The sequence below is a fragment of the Salvelinus sp. IW2-2015 genome, linkage group LG25 (assembly GCF_002910315.2).
Source record: "Salvelinus sp. IW2-2015 linkage group LG25, ASM291031v2, whole genome shotgun sequence".
NCBI lineage: Eukaryota > Metazoa > Chordata > Actinopteri > Salmoniformes > Salmonidae > Salvelinus > Salvelinus sp. IW2-2015.
The window spans coordinates 6,171,987-6,185,999 of NC_036865.1; the positions used below are offsets into that span (position 1 = coordinate 6,171,987).

A 14,013-nucleotide genomic window follows, 5' to 3' on the forward strand; every position below is an offset into this window, starting at 1 on the left:
GCAGCAGCAACGTGTCAGAAAGGTTTGGTAGTCAGTAGGCAATAACACTAGTTTGCCCATCACCTCAGACTAAAGCTCCAGTATTACTGACCTGGTTTGTTCATCTTTACTTTCTCTTGCTTTTCAACCTCAAATGGTCCCGATCAACGTTTCACTCAGAGCTAATCTCAGTGCCATCATTCCTAAATGCAAGGACACCCTCTACTGGCCGTGTTCAACATAGGAATGCAGTCTATTGGGGACAGTACTGTACGCACAGAACAGGACGCCTGCTGAAACCTCTAGAATTTATTAGAACTATCAGTTTAAACAAGCAGCAACAATTACAGAAATATTTACAGGTCTGCATTTTCTTCAAACTCGGACAAGTCCCCTTGTTTCAGGTTGGCCCCGCGGTGTAAGTCCCTGTGAGGCTGCACCATTTAGAGTGACATTTCACAAGGTCGGGGACGAGCAGCACCGGCCACGGCTCTTTCCAATCCTGTGCCTGGCCAGCCGTCTGATCCATACAGAGTTCTATGTGGGCGAGAAAGGTCAAGTGAATGTGCTTACACGGGATATGTGTGGGGAGACTAGCGCCACCTGGGGGTGGTATAAAAAACCCAAAACACCCCTTCTAGCCAGTAGTCACAGTGCAATCCAGTAACCAGCTATAAAGAGCCAGCACTCTGGTGTGTGCGCACATGTGTTCCTATAAGACGGCTCCCCCTCTTCTTTCTTCCAGTCAAACATCTTGTTTTTGCCTATACAGTCAATAGAACACTGGTAGTCCTCTAAAAGTGGGTGTGGGAGTGTTTTAAGACTTCAGTTTAGAAGGCGGGACCACCACAGGGCTGGAGTGGTCTCTGGAGCAGTCCCATCTTGCTGCTCCACTGTACACGCAGTCTCAAGGAGAGACTAGATGACCTTGCTCCTCTGTTCCCCTGGGACAAGAGGGTACACAGGACTAAAGGTGGGAAGGCTGTCTAGTTAAGTGGGCTTTGGGGTGGGAGAATACTGAGGGAGCCATGGGGATAACCAGAATCAGACTGGCAGATAGCACTGAACCCTGGCTGGGTAAGAGAGGCTAGGAGGCTAGTGGAGCGAGTGCATGAAGCTGTCCAGGTTGTATTCGGTTTCGTACTGCTGCTGGTCCCACAGGTCCCCCAGGCCGTCCAGCACGTTCTTAATGGAGGCTTTCCCTCCAGAGGACGACGACTCGCCCTTATCGTCCTTCCCATCCTAGACAGAGAGAGACAGGATAGAGAGATCGAAACACACACAGGACAGGCGACACTGGTTAAATAGATGTGTGTGAAAGAGTAGAATGACTAAGAAGACAGAGGGGGGGAGGGGGGAGAAACGATGCACGTGTATAAGTGTGTGTGTTTGTACCCAAGCGAGCGCTACTGACCTTGTCCAAGGTGAAGAGGTTGAGGAGCTGGTCGGTGCCCATACTCTGCAGACTGGCGTTCTCCTGGCTGATGACAGTGTTGGCGATGCTCATCTTGAACTTCTGCAGGCCCATGATCTTCTCCTCCAGGGTGCCACGCGTGATCAGACGATACACGTTGACCACGCGTTTCTGCAAGAGGAGACACACCGTTACAGCAATGTGTCACTACGTTGGGACTGCCAACCGGCCAAGCCTGTGCGCATGTCTGAGACGAACTACGTTGCAGTTGGACTGCACAGAATCAAGACGAGTGATTCTGAAGCCTCGGCTTACTCAAAATTGATCCACTCAAACATGCTTTTTGCCTGATTCACACCGTAAGGCCGAACCAAACCACACTGTGCTGGCCTGGATATTTTATTTGACATTGTGCGCGGTCCATGCAGAGGCAGTAGTTTACCTGTCCTATCCTGTGTGCGCGGTCCATGGCCTGTAGGTCTCTCATCGGGTTCCAGTCGTGTTCCACAAACACCACCGTGTCAGCGCCGGTCAGGTTCAGACCCAGACCGCCCACGTGGGTGGTGAGCAGCAGCACGTCTATGGAGGGGTCGTTGTTGAACCTGAGAGCGAGCGTGACAGAGCACCGTAGAGAGACAGCGAGAGAAGGACAGTGCCACTCAATTCAGATGAGGTTTGTGAGTGACACGTCAGCAAAGGCGGCAGGACTGTGCCTTAGTCTGGTGTAGCAGTCTAAAAGCTCCCGACTACACATACCCCCCCTGGCGCCGTGGGTTCCAGCCTCAGCTCAGCCTACTGTCTGAGCCCAATAACGGTCCCTCAAACTACTTCTAAAGGGTCCCGTCCTAAAAACAAATAACATGGAAGGAGATCGGAGCTCCCGATCTCCTTCAAAAATAAATCATAATAAACACGGACTGCTGGCAGCACTACTGATGATAGTGTTACAGGCTTGTTTGACACCAACGCCATGCATTTGTATTGTCACACACAGGACCCATAGACTCCCTCCATGCTCCTCCCTTCTCACCTGGAGACGATGGCGTGGCGCAGGCCAGTTGGGACGCTGCCGTCCAGTCGCAGGTAGGTGACGGCGGGCAGCTGGGGCTTGAGCAGGTCGTGCTCCACGATGTCCAGCATGCTCTTCAGCTGACAGAAGATCAGCACTCTGTGCGGGGCCACCACCGCCTCTGTGCCCTCTGCTGAGCCGCTGCTGCCCAGACCACAGTCCAACAACAACTGGAATGGGATGGATGGGGGGGGGGGAGCAGCTCAGTATAACAACTTACTCGCTGGGGTGTTTTTATCTGTAGGGGTTGAGTAGGAAGTATCTGCACCTCATTCCACTACTATCCCAATAACTGCCACTTCTGGAGCAGAGAAGTATTGGGGGACAGGAATAGGATGGTATGTGAAGGCAGATAGGGGAATAGGGGTGGTGCGTGGCTGAGATTGGGGTCAGCGTAAGGAATGGGGAATGAGTGGCACCTAGAGGTAGGGGTACCTGTTTGAGAGCTGAGAGTTTGGGCGAGTGCTGGATGTCTCGGAGGCTGGAGTGTTGTGCTGCCAGCTGGTCTGTGATGCGCTTGTACTCCGGGTGCTGTGGCAGCAGTACCAGGCCTGGGTGGTTACACAGCTTCCGCAAGTACTGCAGAGCCTGGAGAGGGAAGAGGATGAAAATAACAAATACCAAGTATGGTGTATACACACACATTTAAAAGATATAATAACAATTTGGTGGGTGATTCTATTGTGTCCTATTATACGCATGTGTGAAATGGAAATGTGCGCCGCGTGGCGCAGCAGTCTAAGGCAGGGTTTCCCAAACTCGGTCCTGGGGCCTGATTTTTGCCCTAGCACTACACAGCTGATTCCAATAAACCAACTCATCATCAAGCTTTGATTATTTGAATCAGCTGTGTAGTGCTAGGGCAAAAAACTAAATTGTGTGTCATAGGGCAGCGCACAATCAGCCCAGCGCCGTCCGGGTTAGGCGGGTCATGTTTCGGAGGACGCATGCCTCTCCCGAGCCCGTTGAGGAGTTGCAGCGATGAGACAATTATGGAGAAAAATGGGGCGAAAAAATGTAATAATGTTTTGCATATCCCCCCCCCCCCCCCCCCAGAGACACCCRCGGAGAGTGGGCTCACGGCCGGAGTCTGCCATTATCAACGGCGGCCCTGGAGAAATGACGGTTAAGTTCCTTGCTCAAGTGCACAGACAGGTTTTTCACCTTGTCGGCTCTGGAATTCGAACTATCAACCTGTCGGTTACTGACCCAACACTCTAAACGCTAGGCTACCTGCCACCTTCTACCATTTTCAATGCAGGTCACAAGTGGCAAAAAATGCCCCAGGCACAATCCACAAACTAAAAAGAAGGCAGTCACATACATTGACCTGTGTGTGTGTGTGTGTGTACCTGGAACACGTGGCCCGTGGCCTTCAGCTTGGGCTTCTCCTCTTCGTGGATGGAGGCTGTAGAGATGGTGTCCTCCACACTGACCTTGGCCCGGGACTTGGCAAAGTCCTCATACAGCTGAACCTGCAGACAGAGAGCGAGACGGCGTGTTTGAGGGGATCACTTTGAGCAAGGTGAGGCGTAGAATTGCTCATCTTAAATCATATAATGAGTAGTTATTTGGGATGAACTGTAGATCAGTGATTCTGCACAGTCTGTCTGCAATGTAGTCAATCTCAAAATCCCACACAGATCAGGCTTTAATTTAATGGATTGTACCATTAACATTTGTTGCAGAAGCCTCAGATTTACTTTATATGGGGACTAGAAATCGTAATAAAACACAGGGTAGGTCATCAGCTACTGCTGTTCTCTTCATATGAAGAGGCCGTCTATATGACGTTATAACAGTGTTTCAGAGGTTTCATAGTGTACCTGTAGAGGGCTGAGGTTGCAGTAGTAGTCCTGGATGATCTTGGGGGGCAGGTCCTGCAGCACGTCCTTCTTCATTCTCCTCAAGAGGAAGGGCAGCACCTGGCGATGCAGCGCCTCCATGGCCAGCACCCCTAGAGTGGAGGAGCGGAACAGTCACCACAAGAAACAAAAACACACCACCGTCGGTGTCAGATTCTTGGGGAAATCAAGTGTCGCAATATTGTCACAACCACGGTGCCAAATGAACGAGACCCAGCTTCCGTGCGCTCATTGTTAGGCATTCACAACTGGTGATTACACCAACATCAGAATAGAGAAAAAAACGGATCTTTACCGGCCTCTTGCTCGCGTGACGAGCTCTTGGCGTCACGGCTGGCCAGGATGGGCTTTCCATAGCGGGCAGCAAACTGCCGCTCTGTGCCCAGGAAGCCGGGCATGAGGAAGTCAAAGAGCGACCACAGCTCCAGAACATTATTCTGAGAGGCGGTAGAGGGAGAGAAAGAGTCCAAAAGTGAGAGAGTTGTATTAGAATGAAATAAACGCTGAGACTTGGAAGTAGTCCGACTGCTTGGACTGAACTTCTCTATAAAGGCTACAGCGGCAGACTGGCCAATAGGCATTCACTGAATCTAACGTACATCACCATTAATGTCACATAGGCTTGGCATAATGTCCTCATTTAATCCACTAATAGACCCATCAATATAAAGACAATACGGCCAACCGCCCCACAGAGTGGAGGAAGGAATCATTAGGCAAGTATAGAGAAATGATTAGGCAACATTGATCTGATGCAGTGAGCACAGAACATTAACAAGCTCAAGAGGATCATAGTCTAGTAAAAACAAAAGGTGCTAAAAACCAAAACAAACACACTGCAACAGATTCATTTCCACTGCAGACGCCTTTGCTTATTCTTTACTGACTTTTTTTTATTTTTAAAAGCTCCCGAGTGGCGCAGCGGTCTAAGGCACTGCATCTCAGTGCAAGAGGCGTCACTACAGTCCCTGGTTCGAATCCAGACTGTATCACATTCGGCCATGATTGGGAGTCCCATACAGTGGAGCACAATTGGCCCAGCGTACTTGCCTACTTAAATAAAGGTTAAATTCAAAAATATATATAATAATTGGCTGAAGTTTATGCGCCCACCTGGATGGGCGTTCCTGATAGGATGACTCGGAAGTTGGCCGCCAACTGCTTAATGGCCTTAGAGAGCTTGGTCTTCCCGTTCTTGATCACATGGCCCTCGTCGAGGATACAGTAATTGAATTTTATATTCCTGAAAATTAAAAATTGTATATATTATTTATAAAAATGACAGCCACCATTCCAGATATTTTTTAAAAATAAATAAATAAATAACCTAAAAAAGTCAATGTCGTTTCGTACAACATCGTAGGAGGCTACTACTAGGTTGTGCTTTTTCACTTGATGCTGTAACCTGCAATAGAAAAAAAAACAATTATTTTAACCTCGTAATAATTTAAACAAATGATGATGCCGTGTTCTCCTATGCAATCTCTGTGGTGGAATCGTGTGTATGTTTGGGTGGGTGAGGGTCGGTCTAGGGGTCTTACCGTGCTCGCTCGGTGGGGGGTCCTGTGTAGTGCAGGGGGTTCAGGTACTCGTCGGTGCAGAACTTGCCCACCTCGTCCACCCAGTGACCCGTCAGGGTGGGGGGGCACACCACCAGAGAGGGCAGGGGGGTGCAGTCTGCTGCCTTGGTCTTGGCATACTCCTGCGCCCTGCACACAATTAATAGAACTCTTAACAACAGAGGCGCCTCCAATGTGCTGACGGTGTATAGTTTAAAGTCAAACAGTGGACACGTTCCAGGACGAATACATTGCAGTTGTCTGCCAGATTTCACAACGCCTGGATAGGTATTCAATCCAATCAAGCTTTATTTATATAGCACATTTCAGGCATGGATGCAACGATGTGTTTCACAGAAAAACAATTAAGAAAAACAACTATTTACTACACACAAAAACAGATAGAAGAATCTTAATTTGTTCTAAAACTCACAGGCAGCCAGCACCCGTGCTGCAGCATTCTGTATGTTTTGCCCTTGACCAGTGGCTTTGTTGGGTTGACCAGACAGGAGAGCATTACAGTAGTCAAGCCTGCTTGTAAAAGCATGGATGAGTCTCTGTATCAGCCTGAGAGAGAAACAACCGCACCGTGGCAATGTTCCGCAGGTGGTAAAAATCTATTTTGGACGGACGGACGGACGGACGGACGCACGCACGCACGCACGCACGCACGCACGCACGCACGCACGCACGCACACACACACACACACGTGTGTGATCGGAGTTCAAAATCTAAAGTTACACTTAGGTTTTTTACCTTCACTGCCTGTGAATTAAAATGTGCAGTCAGATTCTCTCTCTATGCTGTGGCTCCAACAATATGTGCCTCGGTCTTGTCCGGATTTAGCTGGAGGAAGTTGTGAGCCATCCAAGTATTTAAAATCACCAATAGTCTAATTTCTGTGGAGCTAAAAATCCTCTGGTGACACAGAAACGTAAAGTTTTGTATCGTCTGAGTAGCAGTGGAAATCAATGCTGTGCTTGCCAAGGGGTAACATACAGTGCATTCGGAAAGTATTCAGAACCCCTGACTTTCACATTTTGTTACGTTAGTCTTATAAAAATAAACAAAAACAGGTTAAGAAATGTTTGCAAATGTATAAAACGAATACCTTATTTACATAAGTATTCAGACCCTTTGCTATGAGACTTGAAATTAAGCTCAGGTGCATCTTATTTCTATTCATCATCCTTGAGATGTTTCTACAACTTGATTGGAGTCCACCTGTGGTAAATTCAATTGATTGGACATGATTTGGAAAGGCACAAACCTGTCTATATAAGGTCCCACAGTTAATAATGCATGTCAGAGCAAAAACCAAACCATGAGGTCAAAGGAATTGTCCGTAGAGGTCCGAGACAGGATTGTGTCGAGGCACAGATCTGGGGAAGGGTACGAAAAAACTTTCTGCAGCACTGAAGGTTCCCAAGAACACAGTAGCCTCCATCATTCTTAAATGGAAGAAGTTTTGAACCACCAAGACTCTTCCTAGAGCTGGCCACCCGGCCAAACTGAGCAATCGGGGGAGAAGAACCGGGGCATTCGGGGGAGAAGGGTCAGGGAAGTGACCAAGAACCCGATGGTCACTGACAGAGCTCCAGAGTTCCTCTGTGGAAATGGGAGAACATTCCAGGAGGAGAAACCTCTCTGTAGCACTCCACCAAATCAGGCTTTTATGGTAGAGATGGAAGCCACTCCTCAGTAAAAGGCACATGACAGCCCGCTTGGAGTTTGCCAAAAGGCACAGTCTCTCAGACCATGAGATACAAGATTCTCTGGTCTGATGAAACCAAGACTGAACTCTTTGGCCTGAATGCCAAGCGTCACGTCTGAAGGAAACCTGGCACCATCCCTACGGTGAAGCATGGTGGTGGCAGCATCATGCTGTGGGGATGTTTTTCAGCGGCAGGGACTGGGAGACTAGTCAGGATCGAGGGAAAGATGAACAGAGCAAAGTACAGAGAAATCCTTGATGAAAACCTACTCCAGAGCACTCAGACTGGTTCACCTTCCAACAGGACAACAACCCTAAGCACACAGCTAAGACAATTGCAGGTGTAGTTCGGGACAAGTCTCGGAATGTCCTTGAGTGGCCCAGCCAGAACCCGATCGAACATCTCTGGAGGGACCGGAAAATAGCTGTGCAACAACGCTCCCCATCCAACCTGACAGAGCTTGAGAGGATCTGCAGAGAAAAATGGGAGAAACTCCCCAAATACAGGTGGCAAGCTTGTAGAGCCATAACCAAAGACTCGAGGTGGTCATCGCTGCCAAAGGTGCTTCAACAAAGTACTGAGTAAAGGGTCTGAATACTTATGTAAATGTGATATTTCAGTTTATCTTTCATAAATTTGCAAAAATGTATAAAAACTGTTTTTGTTTTGTCATTATGGGGTATTGTGTGCAGATTGAGACCAAAAAACGTATCAATTTTAGAATAAGGCTGTAACCTAACAAAATGTAAAAGAGGTCAAGGATCTGAATACTTTCGGAATGCACTGTATATCAAATCTCGCATCAGGTCTTGCTTGACTGATACCCAGCCTAATGATTGTGATCTTATCTTTGAAACGCATCACATTTAATATGTGGAGGAAAGTTCAGACTTGCGGGGGTAGGATTTATCAGGCCATCAATGGCAGAGAAGAACACTCGAATGATTCTGTCACGTACCTGACCTTATTTCCTTTGTTTAGTCTTTGTTTAGTTGGTCAGGACGTGAGCTGGGTGGGCATTCTATGTTTTGTGTTTCTATGTTGGGTTTGTTGTTTGGCCTAATATGGTTCTCAATCAGAGGCAGGTGTTTGTCTTTGTCTCTGATTGGGAACCATATTAAGGTAGCCTGTTTTCACTGTTTGTTTGTGGGTGATTGTTCCTGCATTCATGTGTTTTATTTTCTCAGGTTCAGGACTGTAGCTTCGTAGGTTTTCGTCTGTTTATTGTTTTTTGTTCGTATTGAAAAAAGTGTTCCAATAAATATGGAAACGTACCACGCTGCGCTTTGGTCCTCCTCTCCTTCTACTTACGAAAGCCCTTACAGATTCTGATTATTAGTGATCATGTCAGAAAAATTAACCCGTCTTGCATTTCTAATTGCCTTGTTATATATGCCAAGATGCCCTCTCAGAATATCATAATTGACCAGCAACTGACTTTCTCCACTTCCGCTCTGCCTTTCTGCAATTTCTTATTAATTGATTTGTTTTCTGACTCATCCAATTGGCTCTGTTTGGATGTGGCCTTTTTTTAACCTTACAGGAGCTATGGCGTCAATGGTTGCCCCTAGTTTGCTATTAAAGTTAACTAAATCATCACAAGAGGAAGGCAGAATAGGTGATGGTGTGTTGTTCATACACTCAAAATCTGTAGCAATTTCAGAGGTGAGATAGTGTTTCTTAATAAGGTGTTCAGTACTACCCTGTACAATGGGTAACAAGGTAGTAAAAAAATACAGTGGAGATCAGACAAAGCAACATCAACAAGAGGATGTGTCAATAGAAAGCCCTTTGGTAATAACCAGGTCCAGAGCATGGCGGCAGTTATGGGTGGGTCCAGTGACATGTTGGATGAAGTCCATAGAGCTCAAAAGATTCATAAATTCAATTGCCTTGGCGTCAATCCCTGTCAACATGAATATTTAAAAAATCGCCCAACAATGATTTTATCATAGTTCAAGGACAATAGTTTTTAAAAATCTGAAAATAAAATGGGGCAGTGCTTTGATGGCCAATGCAGGGTTATAACAATCTGGACCCCCTATTTCTGAAACTGTCCGCCGCCATTGTCGCACCCCCTATTACCAGCCTGTTCAACCTCTCCTTCGTATCATCTGAGATCCCCAAGGATTGGAAAGCTGCCGCGGTCATCCCCCTCTTCAAAGGGGGAGACACCCTGGACCCAAACTGTTACAGACCTATATCCATCCTGCCCTGCCTATCTAAGGTCTTCGAAAGCCAAGTCAACAAACAGATCACTGACCATCTCGAATCCCACCGTACCTTCTCCGCTGTGCAATCCGGTTTCCGAGCCGGTCACGGGTGCACCTCCAGCCACGCTCAAGGTACTAAAACGATATCATAACCGCCATCGATAAAAGAACATTACTGTGCAGCCGTCTTCATCGACCTGGCCAAGGCTTTCGACTCTGTCAATCACCATATTCTTATCGGCAGACTCAGTAGCCTCGGTTTTTCTAATGACTGCCTTGCCTGGTTCACCAACTACTGCAGACAGAGTTCAGTGTGTCAAATCGGAGGCATGTTGTCGGTCCTCTGGCAGTCTCTATGGGGGTACCACAGGGTTCAATTCTCGGGCCGACTCTTTTCTCTGTATACATCAATGATGTTGCTCTTGCTGCGGGCGATTCCCTGATCCACCTCTACGCAGACGACACCATTCTATATACTTTCGGCCCTTCCTTGGACACTGTGCTATCTAACCCCAAACGAGCTTCAATGCCATACAACACCCTTCCGTGGCCTCCAACTGCTCTTAAACGCTAGTAAAACCAAATGCATGCTTTTCAACCGTTCGCTGCCTGCACCCGCACGCCCGACTAGCATCACCACCCTGGACGGTTCCGAGCTAGAATATGTGGACATCTATAAGTACCTAGGTGTCTGGCTAGACTGCAAACTCTCCTTCCAGACTCATATCAAACATCTCCAATCCAAAATCAAATCAAGAATCGGCTTTCTATTCCGCAACAAAGCCTCCTTCACTCACGCCGCCAAACTTACCCTAGTAAAACTGACTATCCTACCGACCTCGACTTCGGCGATGTCATCTAACAAATAGCTTCCAATACTCTACTCAGCAAACTGGATGCAGTTTATCACAGTGCCATTCGTTTTGTTACTAAAGCACCTTATACGACCACCACTGCGACCTGTATGCCCTAGTCGGTTGGCCCTCGCTACATGTTCGTCGTCAGACCCACTGGCTCCAGGTCATCTACAAGGCTATGCTAGGTAAAGTGCCGCCTTATCTCAGTTCACTGGTCACGATGGCTACACCCACCCGCAGCACGCGCTCCAGCAGGTGTATCTCACTGATCATCCCTAAAGCCAAAACCTCATTTGGACGCCTTCCTTCCAGTTCTCTGCTGCCTGCGACTGGAACGAATTGCAAAAATCTCTGAAGTTGGAGACTTTTATCTCCCTCAACAACTTTAAAAATCTGCTATCCGAGCAGCTAACCGATCGCTGCAGCTGTACATAGTCCATCTGTAAACTACCCACCCAATTTACCTACCTCACCCCCATACTGCTTTTATTTATTTACTTTTCTGCTCTTTTGCACACCAGTATCTCTTCTTGCACATGATCATCTGATGATTTATCACTCCAGTGTAATCTGCTAAATGTAATTATCGATTTATTGCCTACCTCATGCCTTTTGCACACATTGTATATAGATTCTCTTTTTTTCTACCATGTTATTGACTTGTTTATTGTTTACTCCATGTGTAACTCTGTGTTGTCTGTCACACTGCTTAGTGCTTTATCTTGGCCAGGTCGCAGTTGCAAATGAGAACTTGTTCTCAACTAGCCTACCTGGTTAAATAAAGGTGAAATAATAAAAAAAATAACCAGCACTGGTGGCTGACATTTAAACAGTATAGCATATACCAAACTAAATGTCCTTACAGCTGAGAGTATTAATAGAGCCTGGGGGGGGGGGGGCTTCAATAACAGTAGAACTACAATCTGAAGACAGCCATGTTTCAGTGAGAAACATGCAATCCATTTGGCGCTCCGTAATGAGGTCATTCAACTAGTGATTTAACTAGTGATTGCGCTAACATTTAAAAGCTCCATATTCAATGAGTGTGGGCCACTCGAGGTAAACAATGGAAAAACGACCAAATGATTAACGTTACAACCAGATTTTCTGAAAGTCTCCAATTTACCAGAATGGTAGATGACAGTTTGTAGAAACTCACTAGAAGGCAGAGTTAGAGGAACATAAATTAGGTTACAATAACCACAGTGCCATTTCCATGGGAGTTGATATGGTTTCCAAGTCCTCCGTTGCTTATTCTGACAGGGAGGACTGGAGCACTACCAGACACTGTCCGTCAGTCTCTAAAACGGTTTGCCATTGTCCTGGAAATATTCCTAGAACCCTTGCAGTTAGGGTGAAATCCAGTCTCTTAAAAAGTGCCGTTGCTCCCACAGCAAATCAAAGTTGTCACAAAAGGAGACGTTCCTGTCCTTGCAAAGTTTCTTCAGGTACTCGTTGAGGGCAACGAGTCGGCTGAAACGTTCCGAACCCCTTCGATAGCACGGGAGGGGGCCAGAGAGAATTATTCTCTTCCCTGTGCTAGCGAAGGTGTTACCATTTTTTGTGTAGTACTCCCTCAGATCACCTAAAGCGAAGGTCGTTAAAACCTTTGTCAATAATGGAGTAGTTGGCCAGAATTGTTTGGCAGGAGGGAGTTGATGTCATGGAAACGGGCTCCTGTGTGACAGTGGTCTTTGGGTCGGTCCACAGAGGCGTCGTGCCAGGCTAGCCTGATTCTTCTCACCAGCAACAGTGGATGGCGTCGGAAAACCCCAGGAAGGTGGCGGCTGGCCCGAGATCCTTCTGTCTCAAGTCAGCGACCTGCTAAACTGTGGTGGCCATGTAGGAGGGTGCCACTGGCTGTTGGTATATTCCCAGGATCCGTGTTGACTCCCGGGCTGGGTGGTCTGTATCAAGCAGGGGAAAGCTGTTTGATAGCTGAATCGGATCTTCTCGGATATATGAAGGGTGGCCAGACTGCCTCCCCGATCTCCTACGGCTTGCGAGATCCAGTCGCCAATGGGCCGCAGAGTTGAGCTTAATATCTAGCCGTTGGATTGGGACAGATCAACGCCGCCTGACTCAGACAGCTTTGCTATAGGAGGCATTTAGAAACAGATTTGGTTTGCCTGGGCTACGGTAAGAAAATAGGTCATCCGCTTCTCATAGCCGAAGGATCTCTTTCCCTTAAGCTGCTTGGTGGTGGTGCATATAGGGCAGACTAATCCCAGTCCATTTGACAGTTCCACAATCTTGTGATTGCGTGGAAATCAAAACACCTAAAGCATTTGTGCCCAGCCGTGGGAAAAAAAAACTAAAAACACTGCTAGCGTTAGCCTGCTCTGTTTTCATGACGGCTAGCAGCTAACTGCTACTTAAGAGGATTCCGGGACACAAACCCGCAGTCCCAGCCGTAAAGGCTAACCGCGTCACGGAATTCAATAAAACGTTAAAAAAAAAAAAAAATTGAAAACGATTTCATAAAAAATAAACCAAATGTAGAAAGTACACTGTTCTGTTGCGTGCTCTGATGACGTCTGGTAACCACATATGATATAGCAATCTGATGCCCGACTGCACAGTCGATGACATGGCATGCAACCGTTGATTGATGCATGCAGTGCAACTGCAATATAGTCGGCCTGGAACACGACCCGTTTGTGTGGTCATGCAGTTAAGTACCTGAGGTAGTGGTCCCCAGCAAGGATGCAGATGGACTGCAGGGTCTTGCCCAGGCCCATGTCGTCACACAGGATACCATGCAGCTTGTACTTATTCAGGAAGGACAGCCAGTTCACTCCGTCCTGGAAAGATCAAAGTCATTGAAACGGTCCATCAAATTAGTCATTTTAATAACCTTATCAATCACATTCTGCATAGTAGCTATGGCAGGGTGGGACAATGATGTGACTCAATGAGCTGTTGCACTGCATTTCATGCCACACCGTGTGAAGTGACGAGTGAAAGAATTCATACAAACATTGTCACTGTGCTGACATTTTGCGTATGATTACATCACAGGCAGAATCACTGATCTACAAATCACTTTTCCATTAGAGAGATGGATGTTGGGCACAAAGCCCATCCATTCAACCACTTTAAAATGTGTGTTCTGTTCAAAAGCCATTTGTCAGCAGCAGCTGCCCTCCCTGCTACATTTAAAGCAAACCCTATTTGTAGAGGCTGGCAGAAAACGATGAGACGGAAGATAAAGTGGAAAGTGCTGAATTGCTTGCAGAGTTATTTAACTAGTTAGAGACAAGGCCATCCCTCATCTTTTAGTCCTGGAGCATATCTGAGGAGTAGTGGATATCACACACACACACACACACACACACACA

The 14,013-nt window shown here is 47.1% G+C and overlaps 1 protein-coding gene across 1 annotated transcript in view; it reads right to left on the reverse strand.

Moving 5' to 3' along the window:
• Window positions 1–273: 273 nt before the first annotated feature.
• The window catches only part of LOC111951808 (TATA-binding protein-associated factor 172), a 64,059-nt gene continuing 50,319 nt past the window's right edge, over window positions 274–14,013 (reverse strand). The window contains exons 28-39 of the mRNA XM_023970044.2: window positions 13,355–13,476; window positions 5,869–6,036; window positions 5,655–5,732; window positions 5,441–5,570; window positions 4,623–4,764; window positions 4,289–4,419; window positions 3,815–3,937; window positions 2,898–3,050; window positions 2,424–2,632; window positions 1,836–1,995; window positions 1,394–1,564; window positions 274–1,221 (exon numbers count right to left, since the gene is read on the reverse strand). Coding sequence (XP_023825812.1) covers window positions 1,075–1,221; window positions 1,394–1,564; window positions 1,836–1,995; window positions 2,424–2,632; window positions 2,898–3,050; window positions 3,815–3,937; window positions 4,289–4,419; window positions 4,623–4,764; window positions 5,441–5,570; window positions 5,655–5,732; window positions 5,869–6,036; window positions 13,355–13,476 — 1,734 coding nt within the window. The 3' untranslated portion in view covers window positions 274–1,074. The remainder of the gene's footprint in view (window positions 1,222–1,393; window positions 1,565–1,835; window positions 1,996–2,423; window positions 2,633–2,897; window positions 3,051–3,814; window positions 3,938–4,288; window positions 4,420–4,622; window positions 4,765–5,440; window positions 5,571–5,654; window positions 5,733–5,868; window positions 6,037–13,354; window positions 13,477–14,013) is intronic.